Source organism: Amblyomma americanum, chromosome 2, assembly GCF_052857255.1.
Source record: "Amblyomma americanum isolate KBUSLIRL-KWMA chromosome 2, ASM5285725v1, whole genome shotgun sequence".
Classification (NCBI taxonomy): Eukaryota; Metazoa; Arthropoda; class Arachnida; order Ixodida; family Ixodidae; genus Amblyomma; species Amblyomma americanum.
In genome coordinates, this window is record NC_135498.1 from 169,859,108 (window position 1) to 169,879,319 (window position 20,212).

At 47.1% G+C, this 20,212-nt stretch overlaps 1 protein-coding gene across 1 annotated transcript; it reads left to right on the top strand.

Annotated features, from left to right (window-relative positions):
- Positions 1–2,647: 2,647 nt before the first annotated feature.
- Positions 2,648–14,923, top strand: LOC144119262 (uncharacterized). Its single transcript, XM_077651931.1, has 4 exons — positions 2,648–3,257; positions 4,161–4,381; positions 5,178–5,396; positions 14,748–14,923. Exons 1-4 carry the CDS (start codon positions 3,015–3,017, stop codon positions 14,878–14,880), a joined length of 816 nt encoding a protein of 271 aa, XP_077508057.1. The 5' UTR covers positions 2,648–3,014; the 3' UTR covers positions 14,881–14,923.
- Positions 14,924–20,212: the final 5,289 nt, after the last annotated feature.

A 20,212-nucleotide genomic window follows, 5' to 3' on the forward strand; every position in this document is an offset into this window, starting at 1 on the left:
GCAGTTTTGTTTTTGTTTTTTCTATTCACGTTTTTGTTATCGTCAAAAGCGTTCCCTACTGATTTTCTGTGGCAGTCTTAACTGTTCGATGCGACCGCTGGAAACATTTTAGAAGAAATATTTTGCTACATATCACAATAATGGACCATTACCTTCAATATTTCCGTAACAGTGTGGTACAATTTTCCAATTGTCCCCAAATTTTTGCCCGAAAAAGCTGGACTTCATGCGTCTTTTGCGGTCGAGAAAACGCGAACATAGCCGGAAGGAGCCCGAGAATCTTTTTTACGGAGAACAGAAATTAGATGGAGCTGCTCAAAGTGCCTTTATTATTGTCAAACTACCGCAAATAAAAGCTGTCTTCAGCCCCTCTAATGTGGCTGAAGAGCTTGTCTAGGAAAAATAAGACCAGCTCAAATTCTGCTGAAGAATGAAAATCCAGAACGCTAACGAATCCTTCAGCTGGTTGGTGTACACGAAGTGCCCTAAGACTGAACGGGCATCCTTGAAGACAGCAGGAAAAGCGGCAGTTCTGGACTTAATTGCCCTGAGGGGCATCAGGAGTGACCTATAAAACGTAAACTTTTTTTCAAGGAGCAAGCCAGTAAAGGCACGCTTACCCATGCACGAGCAATAGAACTTCTTGCGCCAAAAGCACCATGCGGTTGCTGGTGTCAACAAGTGAGGCATATCGAAGTTCACTTTATTTCCAAATTTCCTGTATTCCTTGAATTTTTCACCGGGCTTGCCTTTGAAAAACTTTTCTTGTAAATTTTTTTTTTGCACACATTTACAAAGTAACGAAGATATCCAGGCCTTTCTCGACTCTATTTTCTTTTGCCAAATGCAAAGCAGAAATGCGCGATCATAGACATTGGCCATTATCCTGTAAATGTGAGAAAAAGAAGATGCTGCAATATTATAATTAATGACCTCTAACCAGTCAGTTAAGTAGGGAGTAAAATATATGAATTCTTGTTTCGGTGATTGTTCGCAATTTAAATAATGGTACAGCTATACGCCGGGACGCGCAACAGTGCAAGATACAGAAACAGGAAGACGATCACTACCTCGGCAGCTAGAAGACCGTAATTAAGCTATTCATTTGTATTAACAAAGCAAACGCCAATTTTTGTGTTAGAAGAAGAAATGACTCTCGCGGCATAACTCATAAGGCTTTAAGATATTTATGACGGTTACCATACGCTTATTTAATATATTTGACAGCCCTGCCAATTCTGTGATGTCTATGCGGTTAGAGGTTTTCTTGCTTCGGCGATTCTTAATCAGGTCTCCCTTATGCTTAACCTTGTCGTAATTCTTTTTTTTCAGTGACAGCGAAATGCCTATACCAGTTTATTAACTCTGGGTTGTGCCGCCTCTTGTCGAGACAGCTGGAGTAGCCAGTAAGCGAGCAGTAACCAGTGTAAGGTAGCCGTGCGTCATGCTTGACCACGCGTCGCGCGTACGACATTTGTCACGCATGGTCAAGCATGGTCTATTATCCATCCATTCAGACTAATCAGTGATTGTCACTCGCACCCATCGGCATAGTGAGTAGCTGTGATGTCATTTATTACATCAACTGCACACAGAAGGACGTGTGGGCGTGGGATGTGGTCCCTTCTCGCCAAGGGCAGGGTGGCATCATTCAGGCTGTGACGACGGCGGAGGCAGCCGAGCTGCTGCTGAACATACCTTGGTTTGTGAACTGAGGAGGTCACGTGGTTGCCCAACTGAACACCAATCGGCTACGAGGCGCGAACCACAATACGATGAATGCCCTCACTACGCAATGGGCTGCGACTAAAGGCCGCCGGTGCTATCCGTGTGGGAAATGTCGGCTGCATGAGAAAGGCCCTCGTGTGCAGCCCCTCATTTCCGCATTAAAGGAGAAGGGTGGTTTGATAATCCTATATTTAGAAGCCTTATTAAGGGCACACTGTAAAGCCAGTACACTGTGGTTGTTGGCTGAGGGCCCTGAATGCTGGCATATACGCAAAACATCAGTCAGCAGGTATAGCTGATCGTCAAGGCGAGGACGGGACGCGCATGATTTGTCCGTAGACGACGAATATCCGTGCGTTTATTGTCTCCCAGTTTCACAAAATGCCACGTAGGACGAACCAGCGGTGGTATGGTGGCAGAAAGGTGTCATATTTCTCAACTGGCAAGGCATTCACAAGATGCTGCCGCGGCTGTTATAACGCCAACCTTTTAATGTTGTCGCAATTTGCGCATTTACTGCGTTTTCAGCATCCTTCTAGCCTTTCCTTCTGCTTCTCTCCTCAATTTTCTCTCAAAATCTCACGCTCGCCTCTTTAACGAGCGTTCCAAGATGTGGATGATACCTGCGCACAGCGTCAGTACGAATATCCGGAGGCGGTCCTGAGATCCATGTATGGCTGGAGTGCAGGGCCAAGGCGGCAGCCGAATCCAATATATTCCTGGACTAAGGAACCAGCCAGTCACCCTTGCCAAGCTCCTGAATAAATGTTTGTGGCCAGTCAATTATTCAATCAGTCGCTCAATCAACTAGACGCAAAACAAAAGAAGCAGTATTCAAACGCGTGCAGGTCACCGAGACCGAAGCAGAAGAGGAAGAAACAACACAGGCCCCACCGCGCGTACTTTGTTGTCCCGCGAGAAGAACTGGGCTGCAAAGAAAGATCGGTGCGTTTTTATCTGGGTTCCGTCTTCAGTGATTTGAAGCACGATGAAGTAGTGTCTGAAAGAGTCCCAACGCTTTAACTAATTGAGAACAGTGATGCATTCACGAACCCTTGTGTAGGTAGGGAAGATTCCTACGTGCTTGTTCGCACAAGGAAGACTCCCTTGGATGGCACCTGACGCCCGGGGCGCATATCTTTTTTTTTTTACTGCACACCCCTTCGTTTATCGAGTGCTAAACCATTCACGCTGCAGCGGGGAAAGTATCGGAGCCGCTTGACTCCGTTCCAGCTATTGACATCGGCCCTTCTGCTGTGTCCATCCAAGACTGCACAGCGTCGCCGATGGATCAAAGCCAGCATTCCCTGAAAGGTGCCGAATGCGACGACAGCAGCACCGAGGCGGGCCCCGTGTGCCGCATCTGCTATCGCGGCTCCCGCAGTGGGGGGCCCCTGCTGTCGCCCTGCGTCTGCAAGGGCTCCATGGGGCTTACGCACAGGACCTGCCTGGAGCGCTGGCTGCGGGAGCGCGACACGGACCAGTGCAACGTCTGCCTCGCCCGCTTCAGGGTCCGCCGACAACACCCGGTATTTCATCGCCATCATCAGCCTTACTACGCCAACTTCTTAATCTCATCGGTACACCTAACTTTCCCCCACACCTTCGAGGCTTGCCCTCTCTTGAAATCCAGTCGATTACCCTTAAATACCACTGGTTATCTAGCTTTCACAATACCGGCTAGCTCCTCGAACATGTTCCTGCATCACTACAGCCTACTGGATAAGGTTCTAGCGCTGACCGTCGCCAGCTTGTGTCAATGGCGGCCTGTCGGAGCCAGAGATTCTTAGCACCCTCCGCTGCGTCACAGGTCTGACCTCCGCTTGCTGAGTCTCACTGCCGCCGCTGGGGAGTGAGGGTCGAGGGGTTATGGGCTACTTACTATAGGTGGTTGTGGCCAACTATACAACACCAGGGTATCTGCCTGTTTTAAATATTCTGAAAGTAGTTTCAAGCCAGTTTTCACATACACCTGTAAAAATAGGATTTGGGAAATTAAAGTACGCGACCTTTAGCTACTTGATACCAGTAAACTTATATTCAAAGGCGATATTTGACATTTTTGATTTCAGCGTCTCAAAATCTTATCCATACAGTTATGGCGATGCCACATTATTGCACCCGCCGTTGTTTTTTAGCCGAAAAATCAAAGCTGAGCCACCTCGAATTCAGGTAACCTCCGAGCTTCGCAGCGGCAATGGTGTCGGGTTTTGTTTTATGAGGCCGTGAAGAGATCCACAGCGGATATATGCGATTTAAGGTTACTGTTCCAGCGCTGCAGGGCGCGCCAGTTGGCCGGCAGCGATATTCTCCGTCTGACACGGCGCTCTTTGTGCAACTGTCAATGTTGCCATTTGTGCTTTATGTCGTGGTAAGGCAGAGAGACGGGCCTCTCAAATGCATGGCTCTTTCCGTCGGGCACCGCCGCGCAGCCGCTGCGCAAGTTCTTCGCCGAGCCTAGGAACCGGCGGGACGTGCTGCGGATGGTGGTGAACCTGGTGTCGGCCACCGGCGACGTCGTGGTCCTGGTGTTCGCCTGGAGCTACGCGGCGCGCTTCCTAGGTGGCCTCGGCTGGTTCCTCTACCTGCTGGTCGTGGCGCTGCTCGTCTTCCAGACCTTCTTCTGGGTCCTCGTCGAGTGCGCACGGGTCTGGTGAGTCGCTGGATGCCATCGGCAGACTAGCGTGGCCTCGTGATGGTCAGGATTCAACTGATTCGTAGTTTAAAGGCTTCATATCCTTTGTTTCGCCTACCTTCGCTTTCGATCCCAAATGGTGCCGATAAAGAATGAGCCGGCTGCGTGCCATTTTCTAGGGCTGTGCTGGGGAATTTCTACGTTGGTGTTTCAGTGTATCGTGAACGTGAAATCTCGCGTTCCCTTGCTTCTCGGCGAGACACCTTCAGGTGGGTGCATTGAGGTGACCCCCCGTAGTGGACACTCTCTAGAATATCCCTTATGTGATGATGCTATCCAGGTAATTTTTTTAGTCGTTGCTCTCACTAGGCGCACGATGTGCGAGGGCTTTAAAGCTATCAGTGTTGTTTCTAACAGTTAGGATCTTTTCTGGACTGAAAAATTTACCGTTTTGTTTCAAGACCACGCACTGATCATTTCCTGCCCTAGAAAAGTCTGTCTCATCGCATATTTCTTTCGACTATAAGTTCTGGCTCGCAGTGCTTCTGACCTGACAGTGTTTCTCACGCGCTGCTGTCATGCTCTTAAGTAATCTTCTTCCCACGTTACCAGCCTATGCGCATGTGACATTAGGTTGGTAACTTGCATCCATTTTTGCGACCAGCTCGTATGTCAAAAGCAGCGTTCACTGCTGGTAAATAGGCAAGAGTAGGAATAGAATGAAGAGGTCGTCGAGGAAAAGTAGCTTTAACGTCGTATGGCCTGGGGAATAGTAAAGAGCATTTGTCGCCCATTTGCCAACGTCGTCGTGCAGGACCTGCTACGAGCCCGTCCGCGAGTGGCGCCGCAGAGCAGTCACCCTGGAGATCATCACGGACGACCCGCCCAGCTCGTCCAGTATTCCGCTCCCCAAAGAGGAAGCGGCGGACGTCGAGAAGGGAGCCGCGCCGTCCTTCCCGTGGAAACCGGCCCTGCCGTCTCCCTACCGCCCCGCAGTGCAGAGTCCTTCTTCACCTGGCTCGGAAGGCTCGAGGTAAAGAAAGAGCTGCCTGCTTGCTCTGGTCGATGTGTCGCTCTTGTTCCACTTAAGCCTTGAGCCTTTCGGTCTCTAAAAAAAGAAAATAACGGCATGCGTAAACATCAAAAAACCGCTGTCCTGTAAGAGCAGGGACGAGGTGGCCGAAGGGCCACAGCGTGCATCGGGCATTCTATAAGAATACGTCCGAGGTGATTCTTGGTTACTGCGGTGTCGTGAGGCTAAGAACATTCGTTTAATAATAGTCTTTTCAGAGAGTAAACTGGCTGACGCCGTGGGAAAGTAAATTTGCGCCGCATCAGGGGAAATAAGGGCCGAGAGCTCTACGGAAATGATTGGAGGGCCTATATATCCGTTCTTACGGTTTGGTCATGCTGTATTTCCTTGGCGTGTAGACTCGCATCGTCGGCGTTTTCTTTCCGCGACTTTCGATGCCTTGAGCTTGGCGCGTATTTGGCACTCCTGATCTGGCACCGCATAGGCTCCGAGTTAAACGAAAATGTCTCTTTTGGACTAATGAACCCGTGTTCTAGATACAAAACACAGATACAAGGTTATCAATGAATCACAGTTTTAACTGGAACAGTGCTCCATATACCCCTGTCTTGGACAAATTTACGACTATATTCTGAATATTATTACCTTAGTAAATACCTTGTAAGCAATGGCCTGATCGGTACTTACTAAGGTATTTGCTGCGGTAATCGCAAATAGAATCAGGACAGCCTTAGACTTCAATCAACCAAATGATCAGCCAGGTTTTCGTAAAGGATACTCGACAATAGACCCTATTCGCACCATCAATCAAGTAATACAGAAATGCGCAGAATACAACCAACCCCTATATTTATCGTTCATTGATTACGAGAAAGCATTTCTCTCAGTGGAAACCTCAGCAGTCATACAGGCAGTGCGGAATCAGAGTGTAGAAGAGTCTTATGTGCAAATACTGGAACATATCTATAACGACTGCAAAGCTACCATAGTCCTTCATAAAGCCAGTAATAAAATTCTAATCAGGAAGGGCGATAGGCAAGGAGACACGATCTCGCCAATGCTATTCAACGCCTGTTTACAGGAGGTATTCGAAGGCCTGAATTAGTAACAGACGGCGATAAGAGTTAATGTAGAACTTGCAAGTAATCTACGATTCGCTCATGGCATTGCCTTGCTAGGTGACTCAGGAGATTAGCAGCAATGCATGATCAATCAGTTAGACAGGCAGAGCAGAGCGGTAGGTGTGAAAATTAACATGCACAAAATCAAAGTAGTGTTAACAGTCTAGCAAGGGAACAACAGTTCACAAATGGCAGCGAGAGCCTAGAAAGTTGTGACGGAATACGTCTACTTAGGGCAGGTAGTGACCGCTGCTCCATATCGTGAGAGGGAAATAACTAGAAGGATAAGAGTGGGGTCGAGCGCATACGGAAGTTTCTCACAGATCATGAATGGCAGTTTACCAAAGAAAAGTATACAACAGCTGTATCTTACCAGTACTCTCCTACGGGGCAGAAACGTGGAGGCTAACGAAAAGAGTTCAGCTCAAGTTAAATACAACGCAGCGAGCTATGGAAAGAAAAATGATAGGTGTAACGTTAAGAGACCGGAAGCGGGCAGAGTGGGTGAGGGAACAAACGCGGGTTAATGACATCCTAGTCGAAATCAAGAGGAAGAAATGGGCTTGGGCAGGGCATGTAATGCGAAGGCAAGACAACCGCTGGTCCTAAAGGGTAACGGAGTGGATTCCAAGAGAAGGCAAGCGTAGCAGGGGGCGGCAGAAGGTTAGGTGGGCGGATGAGATTAGGAAGTTGGCAGCCATAGGGTGGGCGCAGCTGGCAAAGGACAGGGTTAATTGCAGAGACATGGGAGAGGCCTTTGCCCTGCAGAGGGCGTAGTCAGGCTATTGATGATGATCAGTAGTAGTAGTAGTAGTAGTAGTAGTAGTAGTAGTAGTAGTAGTAGTAGTAGTAGTAGTAGTAGTAGTAGTAGTAGTAGTAGTAGTAGTAGTAGTAGTAGTAGTAGTAGTAGTAGTAGTAGTAGTAGTAGTAGTAGTAGTAGTAGTAGTAGTAGTAGTAGTAGTAGTAGTAGTAGTAGTAGTAGTAGTAGTAGTAGTAGTAGTAGTAGTAGTAGTAGTAGTAGTAGTAGTAGTAGTAGTAGTAGTAGTAGTAGTAGTAGTAGTAGTAGTAGTAGTAGTAGTAGTAGTAGTAGTAGTAGTAGTAGTAGTAGTAGTAGTAGTAGTAGTAGTAGTAGTAGTAGTAGTAGTAGTAGTAGTAGTAGTAGTAGTAGTAGTAGTAGTAGTAGTAGTAGTAGTAGTAGTAGTAGTAGTAGTAGTAGTAGTAGTAGTAGTAGTAGTAGTAGTAGTAGTAGTAGTAGTAGTAGTAGTAGTAGTAGTAGTAGTAGTAGTAGTAGTAGTAGTAGTAGTAGTAGTAGTAGTAGTAGTAGTAGTAGTAGTAGTAGTAGTAGTAGTAGTAGTAGTAGTAGTAGTAGTAGTAGTAGTAGTAGTAGTAGTAGTAGTAGTAGTAGTAGTAGTAGTAGTAGTAGTAGTAGTAGTAGTAGTAGTAGTAGTAGTAGTAGTAGTAGTAGTAGTAGTAGTAGTAGTAGTAGTAGTAGTAGTAGTAGTAGTAGTAGTAGCATCGCGTTTCAGACAGCCTGCTTAACCGTGTTTGGCCTCTACCTAGGTTTTCGCTGCCTTGGGGCGCTGCTCTGTAGATGCGCCGAACCACTCATCCAATTTACGTTCCTCACATCGCGTGTTGGCGACGTTGCGGACACTAATTCTTCAGCATTTTTGGGAACTGCTCAACTCAGTTACAGTTATGTGCACGAGGCAACACTTTCACGCGGTTGATAACCCCTCGGTTAAAATATTGACAAACCCACTGTTCAAACCCAATATCGTCTAACATGGAATGCGAGCGCCTGCGTGAGAGTACATCGAGGTTGCTACTTATGGTTGCTATTCTGTACAGCAAACTCATTATACATATGCACTGACAAGCCGAAAAATATGCTTACACTGCATTCAACCCACAGCTAATGAGCTGCTTGCGACAACCACACCTGAGAAACACAATTTGAGCTGTGTGAATTAGAATAAAACTGGCATGGCGAGACGCATTACGTCGTTTAGCATTCCTACCACAATAAATAGTTATTGAAAAATAAAGCTTGAATGAAACTTACCGTTAAATAGATTGTAAAAAACTCTTAGGCGATCCTGGGTGGATCGTTTTTATGCGTTAGCAGCCTGGCGTTCGTACATCAGAGGTTGACACACTAACGGTCGAGCAGGAGCGAGCCAGCCGACGCGGCGTGACGTAGCTGACGTCACGTCACGTGAGGCGCAGGCCTTGACAAGTGTATAGGAGACGTTGCCACCACCAGACCTAAGTAGACGTTTTCCCTTACCACTTCCAGCACCTCGCTACCTATTGTGAACTGCTGTTTCCTTGCGAGACTGCTGAACATTACTTTTGTTTTCTTCATGCTAACTTTTAGACCTCCCGTTCTGCTCAGCGTGCCTATAACAAATCGATCATGCTTTGCAGCTCATCTCCTGAGTGACTCAGCAAGGCAATATCATCAGCGAATCGCAGATTACTTAGGTATTCGCAATTAACTCTCATCACCAGCTGTCGCCAATCCAGGCCTCGGAACACCTCCTGTAAACAGGCGGTGAATAGCATTGGCGAGATCGTATCTTCCTGCCTGATGCCCTTCCTTATTGGAATTTTATTGCTTACTTTACGGAGGACTCTGGTAGCTGTGCAGTTGCTATAGCTATCTTCCACTATTTTCACATAAGGCTCTCCTGCACCCTGATTCCGCAATGCCTGTATGACTGCTGAGGTTTCCACTGAGTCAAATGCTTTCTCGTAATCAAACAATGCTATATATAGGAGTTGGTTATATTCTGCGCATTTCTCTGTCACCAGATTGATAGCGTGAATATGGTCTCCTGTCGACTATCATTTACGAAAGCCTGCCTCATCATTTGGTTGATTGAAGTCTAAGGTTGTCCAGAGCCTATTAGCGATTACCTCAGTAAATATCTTGTAGGCAACGGACAGTAAGCTGATCGGTCTGTAATTTTTCAAGTCCTTGGCGTCTCCTTTTTAATGAATTAAGATAAAGTTAGCGTTCTTCCAAGATTCTGGTACGCTCGAGGTCATAAGGCATTACGTATACAGCCTTCTTCTTTACCTATTCATCATCAACACCACCTTCAGGCTAACTACTTCATGGTGTAGGAACAGCGCTAAGAACAGGACAGAAGTCAACCATGGAAGCACAGGGACGGGCGCTGACTATCAACTGAATCTTTATTTCGGAGCACAAACATATATAAGGTGGCAGCAAGGGTGTACAATCAGGTATGCGCGGTCACATGGAAACAGTGAATAGTCACGTCAAATAATGAATTTTGACATCTGAGGCTGAGAAGGACGGAAGGGAAGAGGCGATATAACAGACTAAAACCGATAAAAAACTGCACAGTGTAGAGGGCCGTCACGCGAACTAAGAAAAAATAGATGAAGGATTAAATAGGATGCGAAAGTATGGCGAAAAAATGGGTTTATAAAAGTTTAAAACTCGTGGAAACGATAGTGAAAGAATAAAACCATTAAAAACAATAAAAATTGTTGTGTGCGGCTAAAAACATGTAAAGAAGGCGTTCAACATTTCTCAGGTTTAACAGGGGCCAAAAATTAAAAAGACTAAAAGGTTTTTGAAGACAGTCAACGAAAAAACGCCAAAAACCAAAGCACCATGAACCCAAAAGAACGAGAGGGGAAAAAATGTCTGCCAGAACATAAATACCCTGAGTTGTCACCTCTCAAAAGGTATGCCCAGCTGCCTTTAAGAACATCAATTCATTCTCAGAAAGGCAGATGGACGGAGTGCTCACACAGCAGTCCTTGGCACGCCGGATTTCGATGGCTTCGATTATTTCTCTAGATAAGCGATCCCGTCCTTTGCCAATGATCGCGCACCCATCGTAAACAGGGGCGCAGGTGTCGTAATTACACTTTTTGCAATGTTTTGCAAGGTTCCCGGTGATAGCTACCCTGCTCATATTATTCTGGTGTTCTTGTACCCTGGTGTTTATACATCTCCCCGTTTGGCCTATGTATTTCTTTCCGCAGGACAGGGGAACTGAATATACAACACCTGTGGCGCATGAAACGTGGGGATTGCCATGCGTCTGCCCACAGCCACGAGGAACTGTACTACTGTTAACTCTCTTGCAGAGTGGCAATCCCCACGTTTCATGCGCCACAGGTGTTGTATATTCAGTTCCCCTGTCCTGCGGAAAGAAATACATAGGCCAAACGGGGAGATGTATAAACACCAGACTACAAGAACACCACAATAATATGAGCAGGGTAGCTATCACCGGGAACCTTGCAAAACATTGCAAAAATTGTAATTACGACACCTGCACCCCTGTTTACGACGGGTGCGCGATCATTGGCAAAGGACGGGATCGCTTATCTAGAGAAATAATCGAAGCCATCGAAATCCGGCGTGCCAAGGACTGCTGTGTGAGCACTCCGTCCATCTGCCTTTCTGAGAAAGAATTGATGTTCTTAAAGGCAGCTGGGCATACCTTTTGAGAGGTGACTTAACTCAGGGTATTTATGTTCTAGCAGACATTTTTTCCGCTCTCGTTCTTTTGGGTTCATGGTGCTTTGGTTTTTGGCGTTTTTTCGTTGACTGTCTTCAAAAACCTTTTAGTCTTTTTAATTTTTGGCCCCTGTTAAACCTGAGAAATGTTGAACGCCCTCTTTACATGTTTTTAGCCGCACACAACAATTTTTATTGTTTTTAATGGTTTTATTCTTTCACTATCGTTTCCACGAGTTTTAAACTTTTATAAACCCATTTTTTCGCCATACTTTCGCATCCTATTTAATCCTTCATCTATTTTTTCTTAGTTCGCGTGACGGCCCTCTACACTGTGCAGTTTTTTATCGGTTTTAGTCTGTTATATCGCCTCTTCCCTTCGTCCTTCTCAGCCTCAGATGTCAAAATTCATTATTTGACGTGACTATTCACTGTTTCCATGTGACCGCGCATACCTGATTGTACCCCCTTGCTGCCACCTTATATATGTTTGTGCTCCGAAATAAAGATTCAGTTGATAGTCAGCGCCCGTCCCTGTGCTTCCATGTTTGACTTCTGTCCTGTTCTTAGCGCTGTTCCTACACCATGCAATACCAACTAGCCCGTCAACTCGCTCTCCTTAACTACTTCAACTGCAGGACAAAGAGCTGTTCCATAACCCTCCAGTTACCTAAGCCTGACCTTAAGCGCGCGAGCGAGTGTATATTAGTTCGATAGCAGCATGAGTGGAGGACGACGGCGATGTGGAATGCACACAGCGAGAGTGCGTTGCAGTCTAACACGAGGCCAGATCGGCTGCGGTGATTGCGTAGTGCTCTCCCGCAGTGGACGGCGAAGGTGATGTGTTCGCGGCGCCGCGGGTTTGAATCCCTGTCACCGCAATGTTTATTTTCATATTTATTTATGGTTTGACTCGATTCCACTGACGGCGGCGACACGTCTCAACCCACGAACGGACGCTCAAGAGCTGCGCTTTCAAACCATTGACTGGAATAAGACAAGGAGGCATAAGAAATAAAGTGCAGTAGTCAACTAGTCAACTCGTAATGCTCAAAAATCCTCCTGAGTTGGCCCTTAACGTTACACCCATCAGTTTCATAGCTCGGTGCGCTGTCTTGAATTTATGTCCAAGACTTTTCTTTACCCTGCACGTTTCTTCCCCTTAGGTGAGTACTGGAAACTTAAATGTATTTTAAATTTTCCTATTAAGGTCGTGCTAGTGAACTGCCATTCATGATCTAAGAGTACCTGCCGAAACCGCTCCACCCTATTTTAAAACTTTTCGATCGTTCATTCTCGTGGTCCGGATCTGCATCCATTCCCTTTTCTAAGCAGATGCATTCCTTTACCACTTCTCTGCCTATCGCGAACTTTTGTGGCCTTCCAATCTAATGAACATTAATTTAGAATTACGCACATTACAATTTATACCGACAGTTCTGCTTTGCCTGTGTGATGTATACGCTGTGCGGGTTCACAAGTAAGAGATTACTTAAGTATTCCTCATTAACTTTTATCCCCAGTTCTTGACTATCCAGTTCAATGAATGCCGCCTGTTAACACACGGTAAATAGTACTGGATAGATGGTGAGTCCTTGTCCGACACCGTTCCTGCTTGGTATTTCTTCATTCCCCCAGTGAATGACTATTGTCGCTGTGCAGCCGCATAGACTCTTCCCAGTTTATTTACGTTTGCCTATTTTATCGGGGTCTATTCAACTGATCATTAAACCTGTCAATCACCAGTTGGCAGCATGAATTGGGACAGAAAGCAAGCATGAGTCCGAAGCGTCTTTATTTACCGTCTTAGAAAGTCCATAATACATGTGCAGCAAAGGTTTACTTGACCTTAGCTGAAAAAGCCTCCACGTGTGCACACCACACGATTGTAAACTAGAGCTCATCTTCACTTGCTCCTGGGCAGGCAAACATAAGGCCGAGCTCGTATTCTTTGAAGCCATGTAGTACGCAGCCTGCAAGGTACGTGCTAAGGTAATCGCTAATAGTCAGGATAACCTTAGGCTTAAATCAACCAAGTGATCAGGCAGGATTTCATAAAGGCTAATCGACAATGGGCCATTTCCACACTGCCATTTGGATAATGGTTAAATGCGCAGAATATAACCAACATGTTTACATATATTTTATTGATTACGAGAAAGAATTTGGCCCGGTGGAAACTTCAGCAGTCATGCAGGCATTGTGGAATCAGGGAGTAGAAGAGCCTTATGTCAAAATACTGGAAGATACCTATAACGGCTGCATAGCCACCATAGTACTCCATAAAGCCAGCAATAATATAACAATAAGGAAGGGTGTCAAGCAGGGAGACACGATCTCGCCCACGCTATTCACCGTCTGTTTACAGGAGGTATTCAGAGCCCTGCAGCTTGTGGACAGTTGAAGATAAGAACGAATGGAGATTAACTTACTAATCTGCAATTCGCTGATGACATTTCCTTGTTAAATCACTCAGCAGATGAAATGCGAAACATGACCAATGACCTAGACAGGCAGAGCAGAATGTGCAACAGTCTCGGAAGGGAAGAACAGTTTAGGATTGGTAGCGAGGTGCTAGAAGTGGTAAGGGAATACGTGTACTTAGGGCACGTAGTGGCCGCATATCCGGATCACGACAGCGAAATAACTAAAAGAATAAGAATGGAGACGAGAACATTCGGCAGGTCCTGATATCAGGAATGGCAGTTACCATTATCCGTCAAGAGGAAAGTATACAACAGCTCTATCTCACCGATGAGGCAGAAGGAAAGGAACTTTAAGGGATATGGCCATAGCATGCTATAGGAGTCCGTTAGACAGAGCGGGTCTGGGAACAAATGCGGGTTAATGACATCCTAGTCGAAATCAGGAAGAAATACACTTGTGCATGGCATGTACTGCGAACATAGGATAAAGGACTGGATACCAAGAGAAGGCAGGCATACCAGGGGGCAGTAGAAGCTTAGGTGTGCAGATTAGATTAAGAAGTTTGAGGAATAAAGTTGCTACTTCTGGCACAGAACAGGGTTAATTGAGAGATATGGGAGAGGCCTTTGTCCTGCCACGGGCGCTGTCAGGTTGATGACGATGATGATGAGTACGTACCCGTCACCACCATACCGTAACCCTCCTTCGTTACGCATGCAAAGAGCAGATGCAAAGGGCTGAACTGCAAAAAAACTACTCATAACAGCTCCGTCTGTCTTGTCGAGGAAGTGACACAGCTCTCGCACTTCTGATATACCCGCTTCACCAACCAGCGTTAAAAAGGCATCGCCACCATCATATATACTCCGCGGAGATATCATGTTGTAAACAAGCTGGGCTTTATTTTTGGCCTTCGTCATAAACTTCTTCGCCGCCAACAAGCCACGCTGAAGACAAATCCTAAACATATATGTTAAACGCCTAAGCTTACCATTGCCAAAAAAAGGCTGAATAGGCTCTTGATTAGGAATCATGAAAAAAAGCTCTTGAACTGTGCCTGTCTCTACCTTCTTCTGTTCTTCTTAGTATGTTCCATGGTGCTGTGCGACGCTCTTTCTTTAGCATGGGTTGTGGTGTGGATTGTATATTATGGACCTCTGCACCTTCCTTTTCAAGTTTAGCTTTCAATCAGCGAAAAATCTTTGCTACGCTGTGGCACTAAATGACGTTTTATTTGTAGATGAACTGCTGACTTCTCACAGCAGGTACTTTTTTCTGTTGTGCAATATGCAGGGAGCAGGCAGGCGCTGATGAAAAAACAACGCCGTCAGATGAAAGCAAGGCTTCGCCGGAAAGAAAGGACCAAGTGGACAATCGCAGTAACCAGAAGCCTGAGACAACGGTCCAGAGCGCAGCCAATGAATAATAGTCTCTGTGGCTTGGCTGCGCCTGTAAATAATTGAACATTAAAAATGACGCAATACATTCTCCTTCTTTCACCCCGTGGAGGACAAGGTGGGCGTTTCTCACTTATTAATAGAGTTTGCGTTTTGGTGGTGCTACTTTGCACAGCAGGCACCCTTCCTGGAGAATACGGGCATGCGAATGCAGTGTCTACGTGCTAAAATGCCGCTATCAGATTGATTGACTGATTGATTGATTGATTCATTGATGTAATAATTATTTAATTGATTGATTCATTGATTGATGTACGTACGTACGTACGTTACGGGTGCGCAATAAGTTTCAAAAAACAAGACGGCCTAACTTTGCTTCCGAGCAGTGCTCTCCATGATACATGTTACAGGCCATATATCGAGCGAAACTGAAGGTGTCACGCTTACTGCACCTACTCTCCCGTCGAGACAAAAGTGCTGGTATTGAGTTAAGCGCATTGCTAATGTTGAACCGCCAACTGTCGACACTGCCCAAAACATGACTCAGGGTCCCCGGGGTGGGCGATGCAAGCAAGATTTTTTGGCGTTGGGGTCCGCGAAGGAAAGGAGAAGGGAGGATGGGGCAAGGGAGGGAAGGTGCATCATGGCCCCTTCTTTCCCCTCTTGCGCACAAGCTCTCTATACTCTCCTACATCGGATATGTCATCTATGCGGATGACATCACCATCTGGTCAACCCCAGGATCCCTTGCCTCCAAAGAGCAAGCACTACGAACAGCCATCACTATGGTCGAGCATTTTGTTCAGGCCAGCGGTATGCAATGTGCACCGTGCCCAATCATGCTCTAAGTCCAATATGACGGCAAGCCCACCCACACCAATGCTGCTATATCGCCCGTATGGTACGACGTACCGCTGGACGTCACAAGGGCATGCATGAAGACGACACCATAAGCCTCGTCACAGTTCTGTCCATCAGTCTAATTCAATATGGCCTCCCCTACCACAAAATTGATCGCAACGCCAAGATTAGGATTGATACCCTTATCCGTACCCTGTTTAAGACAGTTCTGGGCCTCCCTGTCTGTACATATACCAGTAGAGTCCTTGTTCTCATGGTTTAGAACACGTTCTTGGAAATCCAGGATGCTGTTTTGAACTCCTAACGCACCCGTCTCTTCACCACCTCGTCGGTTAGCGCTATCCTCTCACTGATAGTCAACCCAAAAGCCACCAAGACCCTGGCCCTGACCGGGATTCGCACCGCTTCCACTTTTACACGGACCCTGTCCCTCGTCACATGAACCACAAGTCACAGGCCCCCCGCCACCAGGCCCGTCTTCGCAGCCTCCGTAGGCGATATGGCCAAGACACCACGGCCATTTATGGGAATGTTGCTTCGTATGCGCAGCCCTACAGATATGTCTGCGCAGCTGTCAATTACGCCTACACCTCCTATGTTGGAGCGTCATTCACATCCTCGGGCCTGGCGACCGCAGAAGCCATCGCTATAGCCATCACCATCAAAATGAGCGACACCCAACACCACAGCTACCACATTTTGAGACTCCCAAGCCGACTGCAGAGCCTACACGAGCGGTCTGTCCCGCGCACGGCCCTCCGCGTTCTGGGCGGCAATCTAAAACATGATCACGTCATCATCTGGGTCCCAGGGCATGCAGGTCCCGATGGCAATATAAGAGCCAACGCCTCAGCACGAGAATACACCTGCCGAGCGGGGCGCACTAAGTTGATTTGAGGTTATTGCGAGCTGCTGGTAGGTTAGCCTTGAGGATTCTGCCTGCAATAGCTCCACCGTAACGACAGTTAAATGCTAAATGACGTCCACAAATCAGGCACATTCCTGAGCAAGAAATCTAAGCACAGTCACCTACAACAGTCACTAATCCACTCATGCCGTCACCATTTGGAGTCGAAATCCGAGTCATAGAAGGAACTTTAAAAGGAAGGCGTGAAGCTTCCTTTCTACACGACTGTTTTCCGCGCGTGTAGACAACGTCCTGAAGGGAACTGTGAGGGGTTCGTGTCTTCTTGAGGGAAGTGAACAACACACTCCTTTCCGATTTGTACTCTGGACAGCACAGAAGGCAATGTTCTATTGCACCGCACAAGCCGCATGTGGAACTCAGCGGAGGCGATGCGAGACCCTTCTTATGCATTCATGCAGGGGTACGTGCGGAGCCCGCGCGAATGCGATGGAGTGAAGTGGCCTGCGACATTTAGGTATATTGGTCCCACATGGCTTGTTGGGTGAACCCCACAGGGTACTGAAATGGCTGAGCACCGTTTTTCTGGAGAGCCCCTTGGTTACAGCGGTTTATAGGCGAGGCTGTCCGCCACCTCGTTGCATATATTCCTATGTGTGGGGGCACCCAGTGTAAACAAATAGAGAAGCCTCTGCTGTTCAGATTATGCACCATGCGTAGAGAGCTAAGAGACATGGCATCAGTATGGAACCTGCGCTCTAATCTTTGAAGGGCGGATTTGGAATGCGTCAGGATCACAAAACGTTGAGCCGGACAAGACCCCTAGCTTCCGTAAAGCCGCCTCAATGGCAACGCTTTCGGCTGTTGTGGAGGAGACGAGTTCAATAAGGCGTACAGGTCAGGCAGTATTCAAAGAAAGAATGTAAAAAGCCGCTGCGCTAGCTCCTCTGACCTTATCCCCAGAACCAACAGTGCAAATTTGAAGATGGCAGGCATGCTGTAAATGTTCTAAATGTTCAAGTACGAGCGAACGCGTTGCCGACAGAGGAGAGCTGCGCTTAGTGCGGACATGAGGAATAGTGACCGTCAGGGGCGTAGCAAAAGGGGGGTCGGTGTCAGAACACCCCCTGAAATTTTCTGAGCGCTGTATCCTCCCCCCTTTACACCTTTTTTCGCCCATGCTATTTAGACACATACCGCATCAGTATATTGAAATGCAAAATAAGAAGACTGCTGATTTATTGCCGAAAATATTGATGTACGTTGTCGCGGCTCTATTATAGGAAGCAGAAGTTATTGCAGAAAAGATTCACTCTTCTTCGCCATCGCACGACGTAAGGCACTCCTTTTAATTGTAGGCACAGTTCACCCTTGGAATAAGCATACCTTTTCACGCCAGGCTACTTTTTCCTACTTTGCATTGTCCCCAAATGATCATAAAATATCACGAAAATAAAAATATATTTTTAAGCGCCTCTACGGCCGGGCGCAGGTTCACATTCATGGGGTAGAAGTTTTGACAAATGTCATTCTCTCGCAGTTGCTGACTTTGCTGTAGAACAGAAGCTTTCGTGCTGTTGTATGTAATGTGAAAATATTTTTAAAAGCCGCGATTTTTCGTACGAGTGTTTTATTTTTGTGTGTGTGTGAAAATAATTCTTTACGAACCAAGTCCTCGAAGTCCTACCTGCACTCGTATTTTATGCAGATATTACAGTGAACGAAACAACTACCCTTTCGCTTTATTAAAGCAGAAAAATGACTAAGATATTGTTTGGGCACAGTCTTGATTGTTTTTTTTTTTTTACAGGCTGCGTGTAAACCCTTGAAAATTATATCTCCATGACTACGCCACTGGTGACCGTACAATCAAAGCTCGCAAATGACCAGGGTGGTTTCAACCGCTTGCTTAGCCTTCAAACATCAAGGCTTAGTGAACTAAGAGTATTAAGGTTTAGGTTTACAGGGGGTTTAACGTCGGCTGAGGCTATGAGGGACGCCGTAGTGAGGGGCTCCGGAAATTTCGACCACCTGGGGTTCTTTAACGTGCGCTCTCATCGCACAGTACATAGGCCTCTAGAATTTGGCCTCCATCGAAATTCGACCGCCGCGGCCGGCATCGAACCCGCATCTTTCGGGCCGGCAGCCGAGCTCCATCAGCCACAGCGGTGGCCCAAGAGAGAGTGCCAGGTAGCTTCGGGTCTCAGATCTCTTCCGGAGCCGCTGCAGTAGGGCTCGCCCAGCTACCGTCTCTCCGATGCGGCCAAGTTGCGTTAGTAATGGACGCCGTTGCGAAGCGACGAAGCTAAAAGGTTTCCACAGTGACTCATGAAGAACTGCATCATTGTTCGCTGCTGCCTGCAGAGCTCCAAGGGCTACCTAAGAATTTTCACCTAAGAACTTACAAAACGTTTAAAATAGGCTTTTGAGTAAGAAGAGCCCTTTTTTCGCCATAGTATTGTCAGCGGCGTAGTACATCCGAATACAGCTAAGACGTGCCACGGCCAGTCTCGAGGGGGGCGCGCGCGCAGATGAAATGCGTCGTGTACGTGCTAACTGGCAGGTTGGTAAAACTAATATTGAATATTTAACTTTTTAAATATTACTGTAAGGCTCCTTAATTGTTGAGAGGCGTGTAGCCCACCGTAACTTCGAAAACGCGGTTACCCTCGGCGCTATGACCCAACAAATTTCGCCTACATCGCTCCAAAATACGTGCGCTTTCGAGAAACTTGCAGGCAAAACAACGCCCGCTGCGGTACTCCATGGTTAGGGCGCTCGGCTACTGATCCGGAGTACCTGGGTTCGAACCCGACCGCAGGGGCCGCGTTTCGATAGAGGCGAAACGCAAAAGGCGCCCGTGTGTTGTGCGATGTCAGTGCACGTTAAAGATCTCCAGGTTGTTCAATGATGATGATGAATGAACATTTATTTGGCCCCGAAATAAATCGGTGGTGCACGCAGGCACCAGACGGGGTGGTTCCCTAGTTACGGGACCCATATGTTCGCAGCAGCTCCCATGGCCCGTGTCCATCAGTGCGAGCTGAATCTGTAGGGCGCGGGGCTGGATAACAACGTCTCCCATCGCCCAAGGGCTTGGGGATTGGGGGCGTTGGCGGGAAGGGGAGGAGAGCAGGTCTTGAGTTTTGTGCACTCTGCCAAGACGTGCGGCAGGGTGCCCTTTTCTCTTTTGCAAAAAGGAGAGAGGATATCGTGTTCCGCAGGGTACATGCAGTTCATCAGTACGGGATGCACAAGCGATCCCGCCTGCGCTAGACGCAGGATCCTCTGTTGTTGCCTGGTGAGTTTGTGTTGTCACGAACGTTCGTGTTGTCTTTCTTCTTCCTTCGTCCTTGTTTCTTGCGCTGGTACCATGTTCCATAATAATGCAAACCAACTATAGTCTACCCTTAGAGTTTGGCGTCACCAGGTGGTCCAAATAACTCCGGAGCCCTCCACTACGGCACCTCTTTCTTCCTTTCTTCTCTCAGTCCCTCATTTATCCCCGATGGAGGCAAAATTCTATAGAGGCCCGTGTACTGTGCGATGTCAGTGCACGTTAAAGAACCCCATGTGGTCGAAATTTCCGGAGACCTTTACTACGGCGTCCCTCGTAACCTGAGTCGCTTTGGGAC